Source organism: Leptonychotes weddellii, chromosome 6 (assembly GCF_054177405.1).
Source record: "Leptonychotes weddellii isolate Sample4059 chromosome 6, ASM5417740v2, whole genome shotgun sequence".
Taxonomy (NCBI): Eukaryota; Metazoa; Chordata; class Mammalia; order Carnivora; family Phocidae; genus Leptonychotes; species Leptonychotes weddellii.
The window spans coordinates 23,983,606-24,000,198 of record NC_138374.1 but is presented as its reverse complement, the minus strand read 5'-3'; the positions used below and the strand labels follow the sequence as shown (position 1 = coordinate 24,000,198).

The following is a 16,593-nucleotide window of genomic DNA, read 5'->3' as shown; positions in this document are numbered from 1 at the left end:
CCCCCGCCCCCCCCCCCCCCGCTCGTGTACTCTCTCTCTCTCACTCTCTCAAATAAAATCTTAAAAAAAAAGAAAATGGAAACTTGGGTGACCTGCCCTCTGATTTTAGAAAGCCCCTGGGAAAAAAGTGCCCTAGTGAAGGGGACTGAGGAGGAGTTGTTAGGAGGAGAACATGATGAAACCTAGATCAGAGAGGTCAGAAGCCAAGGGAGGAGAGAATTTCAAGGAGAGAGATGTTTATGTATCTATTTGTCCCACAATTCAGGGATTCTGGTATGACTCAAGAAGTCAGGCAGATTGATATTATCCCCCAGTTGCATCCTATGTCCCTTCCCAGTTAGCTCTGTGGCTGGCAACCAGGAAGGGAAATTGGAGATAATCACAAGGCCTAGTCCTGGTGCTGACACAAGAGGTTAACTGGTTACATTGTTTATAAAATTAGAGGGATGAGGGGGTACCTGGGTGTCTCAGTTGGTTGAATGTCTGCCTTGGGCTCAGGTCATGATCCCATGGTCCTTGGGATTGAGCCCCACTTTGGACTCCCTGCTCGGTGGGGAGCTGCTTCTCCCTCTCCCTCTGCTGCTCCCCCTGATTGTGCTCTTTCGTGCTTTCTGTCAAATAAATAAATAAAATCTTTTAATAAAAAAAAAAAAATCAGAGGGATGAGGAGCCTCAGTGTAACCATGAGACATTAAGTGCAACATAAGGGCCAAATTTTTTCCAATGGGTCACATTCATTTCTGGCCCCTTGGCAGCCCTTTCCATTCCCCTGTTCTCCCAGTGGACTGGAGGACTAAGTAAAGAGTCAGGGTTGCTTTGCAACAAAGGCACATGCTGGTCAAAAATGGAAAGGCAGGGGGAACTCCTTTAGTCAATTTATGGAGGCCCTAGTGTGCCAGACACCATGCTGAATGCTAGGTTTCCAGCCTTGTATTCTCAGCCAGGAAAACATAGATGGGAGAAAGGGGTTGGGATGGGAGAATAATGGTCACCTTCTTTTTAGTCATGAGGGCTTCCTAGAGCAGGAGGGGGTTCCAGAAATTGCTTGAAGTCTAGAAGAGAAATGATGTGTGTTGCTTCGAGGGGACGTAGGAGGTAAGAAGAGGGTCTGAAGGGACAGGATTGGGGAGAAATGAGATTGGTGAGTGGTGGATGCTGGGAGCAAAGTTCATGGGACTGCTGGGGCTCCACAGGAACTGGTTGGACAGACTCTAACCCCTGAATACCAGGGCTCTAGTGTTGGACCATTTGCTGTGGGTGGGCCCTTTGCCAGGTTGTCAGGCAGGAGGAAGAGGATGATTTTCCTGTTGACAACCATCAACAAAAGCATAATGACCAAAAGCTGGCAAAATTCTTACACTCCCATTACTCACTTAATGGCTACAAAATCCCTCTAAGGCATAAAACAGAGGCTCACAAAAGGAGGGTCCCCCCCTTTTTTTAAAGATTATTTATTTATTTATTTGACAGAGAGAGAGAGGGAACACAAGCAGGGGGAGTGGGAGAGGGAGAAGCAGGCTCCCTGCAGAGCAGGGAGCCCAATGCGGGGCTCGATCCCAGGACCCCTGGATCATGACCTGAGCCGAAGACAGACGCTTAACAACTGAGCCACCCAGGCACCCCAGGAGGGTCCCTTAACAAAGAAGTGGAGCTAGGGGACTGGGCCCCAGGTCTCCCGGAACCCAGGTTCCCCCCATGATCATTGCCCCATATCATAAGGTAGAAAAACTGTAGGCCTGAAGTGTGTGCTGTTTGATTGCCTGGAAAATTAACCAGCCTTAGAGGCCTGTTGTGAAAAGACATGGGACATCCTCACCAGACTGTACTGAGCAAAACAAAACTTGACTTTGAGGCCCTGGGCAGGGGTAAGAAGAAGAAAGACTGTTCTGAGAGGCAGAAGAGCTGGGTTCCAGCTAGTCTGGGCCTCTTGCTTGTAGGAAAGTCATTGAATCTCTTTTTTTTTTTTTTTTAAAGATTTTATTTATTTATTTGAGAGAGAGAATGAGAGACAGAGAGCACCAGAGGGAAGAGGGCAGAGGGAGAAGCAGACCCCCTGCCGAGCAGGGAGCCCGATGCGGGACTCGATCCCGGGACTCCAGGATCATGACCTGAGCCGAAGGCAGTCGCTCAACCAACTGAGCCTCCCAGGCGCCCCAAGTCATTGAATCTCTTTAAACCTGTTTCCTCTTCTGTAAAATGGGGATAACAGCACCTGCCTCCGAGGGATGATGTGAGGACTCAACAAGATAATGGATGCAGAGTGCTTAACACAGTACAGGGCATCTAGTGAGAGCTCAGTACTCCTTTTATTATTTTTAATTCGAGGAGGGTGGGCTGCATGGTAGCTCTCTCAGGGCCTGGCGCCTGTGGCCTGAGCCCTGGTGCCCACACATTAAGCTGGGGCTGTTCACTCTTGAGGGGCTCACAATCCAGCATCAGGGAGTCCCAGGTTGTGCCACTGTCATCTCCTCATCCGCCTAGCTGTGCATCTAGTCAGACCACATGGCTTGTAAGAAGGTGCTGTGCTCTCTTCATTCTGCCAATTAATACTAAGGAAGGACCGGGAGAGAGAGGGGAGAGCTTAGAAAGTCTTACTGATTTGAACAGAAATTGACTTTAAGCACCTATAAAGGTGAAAGAGAGGAGGTGAATCGTCAGGAATCCAGGCCACTGCTCTCTTCTTGCCAGCGTCCACGTTTTCTTTTCGGTCCCTAAGGGCATGCGCCCATGACAAATATGGCTGCGGCAGCCTCGGGCGCGGGCACCTGCCGGGGCGCGGTCCCGGGAGCCGCGCGGAGCCAATCGCCGACTGGGGGCAGAGGGAGAGGCTAGGGAAGCCGCCGGCGGGGCGCGCGCAGGCGCACTGACTCGCACCTGGCTCCAGGCAGCCGCAGGATTAGGCTTCGCCTGCCACGGTATCGGTGAGGGGCTGGCCCGTGGCCCGGGCGCGGGGGCAGGAGCGGGCCGGACTGGGGGCCGATCAGACACAAAGGACGGACCCGAGGGGGACAGGAATGCTGTCGGCTCTGGGAGTCCTGGGGGCTGTCTGCGGGGGGTCCCTGAGGTGATCAGGTTGTGGGTTGGGAGAGCCCTTGGGTCAGGATGGGAGAAGCTTGGGCTCAAGGGGTGAGGGTGGAATCCTTGCAGAAGGGCTCCCTGGGGGGCTGGAGTCGCGGGATGTCTCAGGCCGGGATCCATTTCATTAACATAATGGCCCTTAACCCTGGTGGCGTAGTAGAACCACCTGGGGGGCTTTAAAAGAACACTAACCCTGGGCCCCACCCCCGAAAATTCGGATTGATTGGTCAGGAGTGAGGCCCGGGCCTCGGTATTGAGCAACTCCTCAGGTGACTTTCATGTACAGACGGGCTGAAGAACCACATGTTTCAGCGCCAGCTATTGAGTAAAGACCTCCTGGGTTAGCCCCAGACTCCTCAGTGGCTTGGGAGGGGCAGGTGGTCCCAGGGTGAAGTCGCTGACCCTCCAGTGCTGTGGGGGAAGGAGAGGGGGAAGATCCCTCCCCCAGGAAGGTGAAAGTTCATTTCCAGCGTGAGGAGGAGGATAGGCCTATTAGTATTTGGAATGGAGAGTGGTCCCCCCGACCCCCAAACACACGCCGCCCACGCCAGGGGAGGCCCTCCTGCCAGGACTGGAAGCTGCTGTGGGGAGGGAGACTGGGCAGGGAGACGAGCAAGGCGGCTGTGAAACGGGAAAGGCAGCAGACAATTCAGAGGTCAGCTGCTTGTTGAGAAAAGGACACACCTAATATTTGTGTAGGGTGTTACACCTTTCAATTTCATTTGATACTCCTGAGGACCGGTAGAGAATGGAATTGTTTTCTCCTGCTTCACAGATGTAGGAATAAACTCAGCTAGTTAGCAGTGATAATGTTCAGACTTGACTCAGGGCCCCCAACTCCAAATTATGCTTGTTAGTAGCTTTTTCTCTGTACTAAACTGCTTCGCATACAGCCGCTAGTCCTTTTTTTTTTTTTTTTTTTTAAGATTTTATTTATAGCCGCTAGTCCTTTTGAAGGGAATCAACACCTACCCTCCTGATGCCCCTCACTCTAGGGGCCCAGTCTGGCATTCTTGGTTTCCTCCACCAAATCCACCAGCCCGCAGCCACTATAGGTTGGTTCAGAAATCAGGGAGATGCTACTGTTTCCATCCTTTCTAGTTCTTCATCTTCCAGAAGCCTGATGGGTCAAGAAGAGAGAGTTTTTATGCCAGGGGATTCCTTCCAAACAGATCTAGTTCTGTCACCTCACCAGCCCCCCCAGTGCCCCCCATCCCATTGTCCTCAGGATAGAATCTTGTGTGTGATTTACAAAACCCTTCCTGATCTGGTGTCTTTCTACCTCCTTGCCCTGAGCTCTCTTTCCATATTGTATCTGGTTTCCTTAGCACGTGGTACAAGCTTAATAAATGTGACTTTTTGTTATCACTCTTCCTCTTTGTGCACCTGTTGCCTTGCTGTACATGTTTTATTCAGCAGGGCTCATCAAGGTTCCCCTGGTTGCCTCTTTCTGACTCCCACAGCCAAGCAGAGCTGAGGGGCACAGTGGGATTTGGGGGTGGCAATCCTAGGGCTGCTACTCTTCCCTAGTTCTGGGGATACCCATATTGGCCTTTTAGGGACAAATTGACTCAGCAGGCATTAATTGAGCACCTACTGTGTGGTAAAGGAGCCTGGTGGAAGCAGGGAGTAGAAAATTGGAGTCTGACCTGGTGCTGCTCTTACAGAGCTTGGGTGCTAGAGGAGGGTAAAGGAGGCATTTGGACCCTGATAAAGGAGCCAAGGGGCCTGAGAGGGGAGAGAACACCTGCCTAGGTGTACTCAGGCCTGTGCCACTGAACTGGGCCTTGAATCAGCAGGATTTGATAAGATGGTGGTGGGGTTGGGCATAGTGACATGAGAAATGCTGAGATTTTTTAGTCAAAAACACCGCTTCTGTATCTTTGCTCCAGCCCCTAATAGCTCTGTGATTTATTTAACCTTCAGAGCCTTGGTTTCTTCGTTTATAAAATGAGATGGAAATAGTAACAGAGTTGTAAGGGTTCTTGATGATGGATGTAAAAGCCAGACATACCCAGATGCCTGAGAAATGATATGTAGTTACATCTATTTTAAGTGGAAGGAACAGCATGAACAAAGGTGTGGAGGTGGCATTTAAAAGAGAATTTGAGGGATGGCAGGATATACTAGGCAGCAAGAGGCATCAGTGTTGGGTGCTGGAGAGACCACTTCATCATGGATTTGACAGAAGGAGACTGACTGAAACCCTTTAAAGATCATGAAACCAAACTTGAGAGATATGAAAAAGAATAACAGTAGCTACTGTTCATTGAGGATCTCCTATGTGCCAGGCACTGTGCTTGGGGCTTTATGTACCTTTTGCGTTTCAGCCCTGCAGCAATCCAAGAGGTTGTCATCATCCCCACTTTATACACGAGGAGACCAAGGCCTAGGGAGAAGGAAAGGCTGGCTCAAAGCCACATAACTGGGGACCATCCCAGCACGAGGGCGGGGTGGGCTCCTGTGACCTCCAACAGGCTCTCCTGCCAGGTGCCAGGGTGGGGGTGGAGTTGGCTGGGTTACAGGGTATTTCACCCGGCTTATGCAACTAGGTTGGTGTGGGTTCTAAGCTGTTCCTCCCTTGGAGAGGCAGGGTTGCTATTTTCTGCTGGGGCGTATTGAGGGTGGGAGGGCGAGTAGGGGAAGGCATTTCCTGAGGGAGGAGCGGAATTTGGAAGAGTGTGACCCTGCACACTCCTCCCCCAGCCCCCTCTCCTGGGCAGAGGCTCACCTGGACAGGTCACTCTGCCTCTGGCCCTGGCTTGTGGTGGGGGCTTGTGTCTGGCTCTCCTGAACTGTGCATGTGTTCCTGCTACTTGTAGACTCTCTTCTTTTGACTTAGCCTTGTGTGCCCTGTCTTGTCTCTCAAATTCCCTTCCCGTGGGAAGAGGCCGGATTACCAGGATATTCCCCTGCTCCTACTCCAGTCTTTTAATAGTGAGCCCAAGAAGAAGCCAGTTTCTGAACATCTTTCATGTAATAGTGCTCTGGGCTCCTGGGCATTAGTTTAGTCCTCCCTGCATTCCTTTAAAGGATGGGCATTATTATTCCCATTCTACAGGTGAGGAAACCAAGGCTCAGACAGCTTAAGTGATTTGCCTGAGGTTACATTCTTAGTACGAAGTGCAGGTGGGATTTAAACCCAGCCTCTCCTGATGGCAAAAGTCACACCCTTCCCATGTCACCGCCCTCTGAGGTTTTCTGCTATTACCCCAGCATCAGTGCCAGGAGCCAGCTGGTGGAGGCTGGGGACTTGGCCTTCAGGGCTCACCTTCTCCAGCAACCAGGATAGGTCACTGGACATCTGGGTGGGGGCCTGGGACACTTCACTCCCTTTGGACAAAGGCTTTGGAGGTGAGGTGGTGGCCGGGGTGGGGGGGTCTGAAAGGCCCTGGGGAATTTGAGAAAGTGAGCTGGGTTAAGGATAGCACCTTTAGAGGTATATGTTGTGCTTTACAGCCCCAAAGCACCTTTAGATTAATACTCACCCCATCCTTGTGTGGTGGGTTTGGGGGGTCTGAGAGGCTCAACAGCAGTAATCTCTGAAGTTTGAGTGTCCACTGCACTTATGTGCTAAGTGCTTGAGAGTATTTTCCCCTTGACTGCTAAAAATAGTCTTAGGAAGGTTGGTGCCATATCGCAGATCAGGAAACAGACACAGAGAAGTTAAGCAAATTCCTCCAGGTCACAGGTAGTAAATGGTACAGTCAGGACTTAGAAGGCCCCCAATTGTGTTTTCTTTCCATTATGTTCCTTAGAAAGTGCCAGGGAAACTTTTAGGGTGATGGATATGTTCATGATCTCCACTGTGGTGATGGTTTCCCAGGTGCATGTATATGTTAAAACTGATCAGACAGTACACTTTGAATATATGCAGATCATTGTGGGTCAGCTATACCTCAATAAAGCTATGGGGGAAAAAAAGTATTTCCCACCAAATGTTCCTTCAGGGGCTTAAGGGCTCCAGGGAGAGGCTAGCTGGCCATCCTCCTGCTCACTGTAGCCCGGGAGAGATTCTCACAGACTTAGCGGCTGGTTTCAGGTTGTTCTAGCTGCTTCTCCTTCCCTCATTCCCTAGCACTAGGCATAAACTGGCACCAGGTTGGATCTCTTGAGTGAATTGTCCTCATTTTCCAATGAGCCTGAGAGATCCCACTGAGATTCCCTCCTTTTCCCCCATCAGGGCCTGTTTTTCTACCAGAGAGTGGCCGTGTCCAGCCCACCCTCCCCAAGGGAGATGGAGGGCAAAGATGCAGGCTTTGCCCTGAGAAACCCCACACGTTGTTGTGGGGGCAGTCAGGAGAGTCTGTGGTACGGTGGCAGGAGGCATCAGTGAGGGGCTGGAGAGAGTCTGGACACAGTGCTGGCTCCTGAAGGGTGGGGAGATGGGAGGCCATTTCTGGCAGGGGCACTACCAAGGACAAAGGCCTGGCCAGAGGAGAGGGTGGCTTGAAGACCTAGGGGAGGCTGGGCTGGACAGAGGCCCTGGAGGGGTGGGCACAGAGCAGGAGCTATAGTGGGTCATGGGGCAAGGACATGTCCTGGAGGTCAACTGCGGTTGGACTTGGGCTGAAGTTGGCTCTCCAGGGCCTGACCATGATGGGAAGCAGAAGTTTCAGCTGTGTGTGTCTGTGTGTGCATGTGCGTGTGCATGCGTGCACTCACCAACATGTAGATCACGCCCATGGGCAGGCTTGGGTCACAAGGACTCAAAGAGGAACAGCCCCCGAGGGTATGTGTAAGTTTCCTAGGGCTGCCGGAACAGATTACTGCAAATTGGGTGGCTTAAAACAACAAAATTTATTCACTCACAGTCTGAAACAACTCCAGATGGTCACGCTCCCTCCAGAGGCTCTAGGGAAGAATCCTTCTTTGCTTCCTCCTAGCTTCTGGTGGTTGCCTGCAGTCCTTGGCATTCCTTGGCTTGTAGCTGCATCATTCCAATTTCTGCTTTTGTCCTCACATGGCCACCTTCCTTCTGTGTGTGTCTGTCTCTGTGTATAAATTTCCTTCTCCCTGTAAGGGCCCACCCGAATTCACTTTGATCTCATCTTAACGTGGTTACATCTGCCCAGATCCTGTTTCCAAATAAGGTCATACTTACAGGTACTGGGGGATAGGGCTTGAGCATATTTTTTTTCTGGGGATATGATTTAATGCACAACAGGGAATTTGAGAGAAGGAAATCCTCATAGCTTCCCTCTGGGGGTCAGGCAAGCACACACAGGGTTATTTTTCTGAAAAGAGAACGGCATCTTTGAATCTAAAAAAAGAGACAGGCAGGCTTAATGCCTCACTGCCTAAACTGTGGTCATGGCCCTGTGGTCGCCACCTGGGCGCCCTTTTGAGAGCGCTGAATCCTAACTGCTAGACCACCAGGGAAGGGCGCCATTTCGAAATGCAGAATCTGATTCCTCCCAGACCTCCTGAGTCAAAATCTGCATTCTGATGACGTGCCCACGTAACTTGAAAGCACATTCCAGTTTGAGAAGGCCTGCCCTAAAAAAGATCTGACTTTTATTTCCTTCCCTCTCATAGTCGGTCTGTCCTTCCAGCCTCTGTGTATAAGTTAGCCTGGTTGGAAGCTAGGCACCCACACTGTCCTTTGTGCTCTCTTCCCGTGACATGTTCTTGAGTTTCTCTTCTGCGTGTTGAGGTGGGCCGCGGGCTTGCCTTTTCTGGAGAGCATCGGCCTTGCTGAGACAGTCCCTTTGTTTCGTTCTTGGGCCGTGTCCGACTTTTTGCTGTTTATTACTGTTGCTGCCATGAACGTCTCTGTACATGTTCCTTTGGGGTTCGTTTCTTTTTTTTTTTTTTTAATATTTTATTTATTTATTTGACAGAGAGAGACACAGCGAGAGGGAACACAAGCAGGGGGAGTGGGAGAGGGAGAAGCAGGCTCCCCGCTGAGCAGGGAGCCCGATGCGGGGCTCGATCCCAGGACCCTGCGATCATGACCTGAGCCGAAGGCAGACGCTTAATGACTGAGCCACCCAGGCGCCCCTGGGGTTCGTTTCTTGAGGTGGAATTTCCAGAATCAAAGTGCCTGAGTGGTTGTGGACTCTATCACTCTTACATACCTATGGAACCTGACATCACAGCAACTTTCTCTGTTCTACCCAACAGTGCGTAGGAACCTGATTTAAAAGGTCAAGTGGCAGAAAAGGCTTTAGAACCAGACAGGCCAGGGGTCAAATCTCCTACTTTTTTGCTGTGTAACATTGGGCAAATTACTTAACATCTTTGAGCTTGGGATTGCTCTCTTTTCACATGGTAATAGTGCTATAAATTTTGTAGGGATTTTATAAAGATAATCATGACACCACCACCATCCATTTATTGAGCACTTTCCATGAGTTACCTCACTTGATCCTTACATTCCTCTGCAGAGTAGGCATGATCATTCCTTTTTCCCATTTACAGAAGAGGAAACTGAGGCTTGGGTTAAGTAGCTTGCTGAGGTTATAGGGACATTGTATGCCCACGCCCACAGTTGGCATGTCCAGATGGTTAAGGTTTTTGTGATAAGATAGTGTGGATGAAAGAAGATACTGAGCACACTGCTCTAGCACATGACCTGGCTTAGCACTTGTTGGATGCCTGCCTTCTTTTCCCATGCCTTTATCAGTTTTCTTGGGTTACTCTTGAATAGTGGTATCCAGCCCAGCACTGTTTCAGTTGTATGTCATTGCTAATTCCCTAGCTTTGTTTTGCGTAAAAACTTTCTCCCAGTGGAAATGAGGTTTTTTTTTTTTAAGATTTATTTATTTGAGAGAGAGAGAGAGAGCACATGAGCAGGGGGGTGGCGGGGGAGAGGGGGAAGCAGACTTCCCACTGAGCAGGGAGCCTGACGTGGGTCTCAATCCCAGGACCCTGAGATCATGACCTGAGCCAAAGGCAGATGCTCAACCGACTGAGCCACCCAGGTGCTCCCAGAAATGAGTTTTTAAATGATTCAGAGGTCTGGGGTTAGGAGCAGAGCTGGCTCTGATCCCTGCAGCTAACTGGCTACTTCTTCCCTAGGGACAAGGATGGCCAGACTGCTCTTGGATGTGAGTGCTCCTCAGTGGTCCTGGGGCTGACGCCGAGCTGGCAGCCATGGGGCTGGGCAGGCTCCAGACCTGGATGCTGGGCCTTCCTACGGCTGTGGTCTATGGCTCCCTGGCTCTGTTCATCTCTATCCTGCACAATGTGTTCCTGCTTTACTATGTGGACACTTTTGTCTCAGTGTACAAGATCAACAAAGCTGCCTTCTGGGTTGGAGAGGTAGGCCAGCACTGGGGGGGAGCTGGGCAGGTTGCAGGGGTGGGTCCCACCCAGTCCGGAGCAGGGGCAGGCCAGGTTGCCCACCATGATTCAGCAAGAAAAGCTGGAGCTGGAGGTGTTGATGACTCCTCCTTCTCCTGGCCACTGTCCAATGAGTCTGGCATGGTTCTAGATATTCACATATATGATAAAATATATTCATGTATATTTATCAGCTGGATAAATTTGCCCTGCATGGGTGGGAGTTTGATGGGGCAGTGGCTGGTGGAGTGGGTTTTAGTAGAGGGACTACGCGGAGCAAAGGTTTGCAGTCAGGAAAGCTGGGCTCATCTTTGAGGGGTGGCGAACAGGCTGGGTAGGGAAAACTCTGGAGAGGAGGCTGCCTGGAGCCCACCTGCCCCATGTCCCCTCTGCCCACAGACGGTGTTTCTCCTCTGGAACAGCCTCAACGACCCCCTCTTCGGCTGGCTGAGTGACCATCAGTTCCTCAGCTCCCAGCCCCGGTTTGTGTCCTGGGGATGGCTCGCAATGGGTCCTGTCCCACCCCACCCCTCCCCAGGGTGCCTGTGTTTGGGGTGGGGAGAGAAAGGGAGACCATTTCAGCTTTTGGTCAGGCTCCCTCCCTTCTCGAGGTCAGGCACGTGGGAGAAGTGGCCTTGACTAACTGTTGCCTTGCTCACCTGGGGAGCGATTCACCCCAGCTTGGCTTGTCAGATCCTCAGAACTGGGAGCTGTACAGCAGACCCTCTCTGCTGCTTCTGGCAGATTCCTTGACCCCATCCCTGCTTGGGCCCAACACTGCCTCCAACCCTGAGAAATAGGTATCCCACCACCCTTTGCCCATCAGCCCTGGCAGGCTGGCAAGGGAGCAGACGAGAGAGTATACCCCCTGGTGAGTTGTCCTTCCTAAGTCAAAGGCTGAGGACGCGGGGCTCAGTGGGCTCACTCTGCCGTGAGTCCCATACTCTGGGCCTCTGTCCTTCCTTTGGGGCCTGGGCAGAGGGGAAACTGGGGCTTGCCCAGTTGGTAAAGCTGCTGCCACTTTTCCTCCTCTCCTTGGCAGGTCGGGCGCTGGGCTTTCCTCGAGGGCCGTGGTGCTGGCACGGGTGCGGGCCCTGGGCTGGCACGGGCCGCTGCTGGCGCTGTCGTTCCTGGCATTCTGGGTGCCCTGGGCACCCGCTGGCCTGCAGTTTTTGCTGTGCCTCTGCCTCTATGATGGCTTCCTGACGCTCGTGGACCTGCACCATCATGCCTTGCTGGCTGACCTGGCCCTCTCTGCCCACGACCGTACCCACCTCAACTTCTACTGCTCCGTCTTCAGTGCGGCTGGCTCCCTCTCTGTCTTTGCCTCCTATGCCTTCTGGAACAAGGAAGACTTCTCTTCCTTCCGCGCCTTCTGTGTGGCCCTGGCCACCGGCTCTGGGCTGGGCTTTATGGGGGCCGCACGGCTGCTTGGGCGGCAGGTTGAGGCGGCTGGCAGGGAGCCAGAGTGCCCAGCCCTGGCTGTGAATGGCGGGTGAGTGGCCTGGCCCAGCTCTCCGGGTTCCCCCCAGCACACGGAGTCCCCTGGCTGATGGGCGGCTGCCCTGGGGTGGTGGATGGCTCTGGCCCAGCCCTAGGCCATCGGTGACTCCCCCCTGCCCTGTAGCCTGTGCGGAGAGGAGCTGCTTACCGGCTGCCAGGACGCAGGTAGCATCACTCTGAGCCAGTATCTCCAGCAGCTCGCACGCCACCGGAACTTCCTGTGGTTCGTGGGCATGGACCTGGTGCAGGTATGGGAGCAGCAACCCCCCCAGCCCCCCGATGGCCAGGATGTGCCTCACTCAGGGGAACAGGCTCCTTAAAAGCTGGGCCTTGTGTGAGCACTGCTGGGCGATTTGCTAGCAGGAACACAGGTCGGTAGATGGGAGAGCTGGATTCTAGCACCATCAGAACTCCTCACTCCCCGTGTGATCTTAGGCAGCTCTCTCGGGGCAGCTGTGTCTTCACCTGCAAAGGGAGGCTATGAAAAAGAGGTGCCCTTTGGGAACTCTGTGACAATCTTTTTAAAACACTAAATGCCGCGCCTAAAACACATGTAGTATGTCAGCTCGCCAAGTTCAGAAATAGATGGTGTTTATATCATCAAGCTTGATTTACTAGTGTTTTCAATTAAAGAGAGAAAAACTTAATCATTCAATTTGACAATTTTATCCTTCCTTCTACCTTTTAGCAAAATTAGATAAGCAACAGGAATTTGGTGTTGGGTGTTATTCTGGCATGTTCCGTGTGGAGGGACATGGGGTTAAAGTCTGCTCTTGCTCCCGCTGCTGACCGGTTGGCTTCTGGCCTGCTCCCAGCTGCCCTCCAGCCCAGCAGCCTCCTCACTGCCCCCATTGGGTTGCAGGTGTTTCACTGCCACTTCAACAGCAACTTCTTCCCCCTCTTCCTGGAGCATCTGTTGTCAGACCACATCTCCCTCTCCACGGGCTCCTTCCTGCTGGGTGAGTGGCAGCCGCCCAGCTGCCCGCACAGCTCCCTCCCGAGCCGGGGCCTGGTGCGGGCCGGGGGTGCGGGGGAGCCCGGGGTGCGGGGGTGGGTTACGCTGCTGCGGGCTTGCCCCTCCAGCCTCGCTGTGCTGAGGGAGGAAGCGGTGGGAGCCCGTTGCGCCGTGAGGAGGCGAGGGCTGCCCTCCTGGTGTCCCCGTGACGGCGCCCCCAGAGGTGAGGCGGCGCAGTGGCCGGCTCACAGCGGGGCCGCCCGGCTGACGGGCCTGGCTGTGTGTCTTGACTCTTATTCACTGTGTGGCCTTGGCTGTGTTTTCTTTAATCTCTTGGGGCCTCCGTTTATCCCCCGTAAGGTAGGGATGATAACAGGACTGATCCTAAAGGGTGGTGAGGATGAAATAACAGGATGTGAAGCTCGCAGCACAGAGCCTGCCACGCCGATGGTTGGTGCGGAGAGCTGTGGAAGCCGCAGCAGCGCCCCCTCACAAGGCTGCCCCCTTCTGTCCAGGCATCTCCTATGTGGCCCCCCACGTCAACAACCTCTACTTCCTGCCCTTGTGCCGGCGCTGGGGCGTCTACGCCGTGGTGCGGGGGCTCTTCCTGCTCAAGCTGGGCCTGAGCCTGCTCATGCTGTTGGCCGGCCCCGACCGCCCTGGCCTCCTCTGCCTCTTCATTGCCAGGTATGCGCTGCCCTCCCTCACCCCCGCCCCTGTGCTCCACCCCTTCACCCTTGCCCCCTCTCTCTCCGCTGGCAGCAACCGTGTCTTCACGGAGGGCACCTGTAAGCTGTTGACTTTGGTGGTCACTGACCTGGTGGATGAGGACCTGGTGCTGAACCACCGCAAGCAGGCGGCCTCAGCTCTTCTCTTTGGCATGGTGGCCCTGGTGACCAAGCCGGGCCAGACCTTTGCCCCGCTGCTGGGCACCTGGCTGCTGTGCTTCTACACAGGTGAGGGTCCGGGGGCTGGCACCGGGCTCCTGAGGCTCTGGGGGTCAAAGCTACAAGCTGGGTCCAGTAAGGGGGAGAGAATGGCAACTGGCCAGCAGAGGCTGTTCCTGGGCCCCACCTCCTCTGCCTCTCCCCACGTAGGCGGAGGAACTGAGTCTCCAATTCTTCCCGTCTTTCAGTGGTTCGTTCGTTCGTTCATTCATTCATTCATTCATTCATTCATTCAACAAACGTGTATAGAATACTTTCACTGCCAGGAGCTGCTCCAGGTCCCTTTAGGGAGATAACAATGGTTTTGCCATCATGGAACTTATATTCTAGTTAGAGGGATGGGTGGGGTTGGCGATAAAGAGCCGAACAAGGAAATAGCAATGGTAGTGGGAAAAGCGATGGTAAAATAGGCAGTGTGACTGAGAAGCTATTTAGTGTGTGTGGTCCAGGAAGGCCTCTCTGAGGAGATGACACCCAGAATGTGGACTGGATGGCAAGAATCTGGTCTAGAAAGATCTCAGTGAATCCCAGACAGGATGGGGGGGCAAGTACGGAGCCCAAGGTATTAGGAGTGGCTAGGAGATGAGGCTGGGGCAGCAGAGGGCTCTGTCCATCAGGGCAGGGTTTGGATTTTATTCTCAGTGTGAAGAGAAACTATATCAAGGGTTTTAAGCAGGGCAGTGACATGGTCTGATCTGGTTTTTAAAGTTCACCCTGACTGCTGTATGGAGAATGGGCTGTGGGGAGGCTGTGGCAGAAGCCGTGGAAGCTTGAGCAGATGGAGCCAGGGGGGCTGGAAGAAAGTGTCTGGGTGTGGCATGTGTTCTGGAATTCGGGGGAGGGGAAGGACTGGCTGCTGGGGAGTGGTGAGGTTAACCGAAGAATCCAGGAAGACTTTGAGTCTATGGTGTGGATAGTGGTGCCAGTCACCCAGAAGGAAACACAGGGGAGAAGCAAGTTTGGGAAAGGAAGTGAGTTGTGGTTTAGAAATGTATGCGCGTCGTTTGAGATGTGGCACTGTGGACCTTGGAGGAGACCAGGGCTGACCCTGTTCTTTCTGCATGCTCTCTCACCCTAGGTCATGATCTCTTCCAGCAGCCCCCACTGACCCCTGTGGGGAGTGCCCAGCCCTGGCCAGAGCCCCCGGCCCCAGCCCCAGCCCAGGCCCCAACACTCCGCCAGGGCTGCTTCTACCTGCTGGTGCTGGTGCCCATCATCTGTGCTCTGCTGCAGCTGTTCACTTGGTCCCAGTTCACACTGCACGGGAGACGCCTGCACATGGTCAAAGCCCAGCGCCAGAACCTATCACGGGCCCAAACCCTGGATGTTAAGATGGTGTGAGAGGCAGGTACAGTAAGGCCACCCTGCTGAGGACACTGTCGCAGCCCTGGGCAGGAGCCACTTTTGCCAGCCCCTCATCCTGCTCCTCTGCCTCCCTGGGGCACAGCCTGGAGGACAGATGGCAGAGTGCGAGCTTCTGGGGCTGAGCCAGGAGCATCACTGAGGTCTAAGTTCCGGCTTGGCTGTCTGGCCCAGCTTGGGCAAGGGCTGGGCTCTATGTGCTCAGGGACCTGCTTCCCCCCGTGGGGCAGGAGGAAGAAGAGGACCAAGAAGGGATGGGGCTACTCTGTGATCACATGGGGTTGCTGCAGGGCATGAAGGCCTGTTCCATCACCTGGTTGGGGCTGGTGCTGTGTGTGGGCTCAGAAGCCACTTTCACCCACTCAGGGGAAGCTGTGAGTCCCACCGCCCCCTCCCTCCACGTTTCCAGTGGTTTCTCTGACCTCTCTGCTTCAGTTGTGCCTAAAGTATTGTGCTGCTGCAGGGCTCCCCCACCCCCACCTGATCTCTCAAAGAGGTTCATATCATCACAGACTGATTAAAGTCAGTCATTTCTGTTCCCGTTCCTGAGGTCTGTGCTATGCGCAGGAGTGGTGGGTTGGTGGGGTTGGGGAACAGGATTCCTCACTTAATAGGAAAAGCACCCCGAGAACGTTTTTCTGCAGATGAGTTGGTGGGGGTGGGGGTCACCCTCATCAGAGTCACTGAGGTAGCGGGGAGGGCATGCAGACCAGGCTGCATGGGCATTTGTGAGCAAAATGACTTGCAGGCCTGCGGTCATGTCCTGGTGCATTTCCCATGTACCACTGCCAGACATGGTGAGCAAGGAAAAGCAGCTGCTTCCAAGAGGTCTTCAACCCTGGAGTCACTGGGAGCTTTCAAAAATGCTGATGTCTTGAATTATCTTCCCCAAGATTCTGCTGTCATGGGTTCTAGGCTATGGCCTGGGCATGGAGGTTTTGGGAAGCTCTGATTTTCCTGTGCAGCTGGGATAGAACACCTGTGCTCCAGGCCAGCATTTCTCAACCTGGAGACATTCGGAGCCAGATAGTCCTTTGTTGCGAGTATTTAAAGCAGCATCCCTGGCCTCTGCCTAGATGACAGTAGCATTTCCCTACAGTTGTGACAACTAAATGTCCCCAGACATTGCCAGATGCGTCCCACTTGATTGGGACCTACTGCTCAAGGCCAGTGGTTTTTGAGGGTCTGTGTAGTGGCTAAAAATTGAGGCTCTAGGGCTATATCGCCTGGGTTCAAATCCTAGCGAATAAAGGGCAGAGCTTTGGGAAATTACGTAATCTTTCTGTGGCTCTAATTCATCCGCAAAGAGGATAATAAAAATACTTTGCAGGGTTGTTGGATCAAATAGGTTAACATTTGCAAAGTGCCTGGAGAGCCCCCCCCAACAAGTATACAGGTTTAAAATGGAGAACTGATTAGTCAGAATATCTGAGTGTGGGCCCCAGGAACTACATTTTAAGC

At 53.2% G+C, this 16,593-nt stretch overlaps 1 protein-coding gene across 8 annotated transcripts in view; it reads left to right on the top strand.

Moving 5' to 3' along the window:
- Positions 1–16,593, top strand: part of SLC68A1 (solute carrier family 68 member 1) — a 29,998-nt gene that overhangs the window by 4,782 nt on the left and 8,623 nt on the right. For 3 of the 8 annotated variants that reach the window (XR_014146006.1, XR_014146004.1, XR_014146005.1), the window contains exons 1-9: positions 2,784–2,921; positions 10,102–10,344; positions 10,765–10,847; positions 11,408–11,860; positions 11,993–12,116; positions 12,731–12,827; positions 13,339–13,510; positions 13,586–13,779; positions 14,849–15,118. Coding sequence is in view for 5 of the 8 variants with exons in the window: in XM_081822846.1 (XP_081678972.1) it covers positions 10,177–10,344; positions 10,765–10,847; positions 11,408–11,860; positions 11,993–12,116; positions 12,731–12,827; positions 13,339–13,510; positions 13,586–13,779; positions 14,849–15,111 (1,554 nt within the window). In the remaining 3 variants the exon portion in view is untranslated. Of the gene's footprint in view, positions 1–2,783; positions 2,922–6,408; positions 6,433–10,101; positions 10,345–10,764; positions 10,848–11,407; positions 11,861–11,992; positions 12,117–12,730; positions 12,828–13,338; positions 13,511–13,585; positions 13,780–14,848; positions 16,478–16,593 lie in introns of those variants that run through there. The other 5 variants (XM_081822846.1, XM_081822845.1, XM_081822843.1 and 2 more) reach the window with 4 other exon arrangements.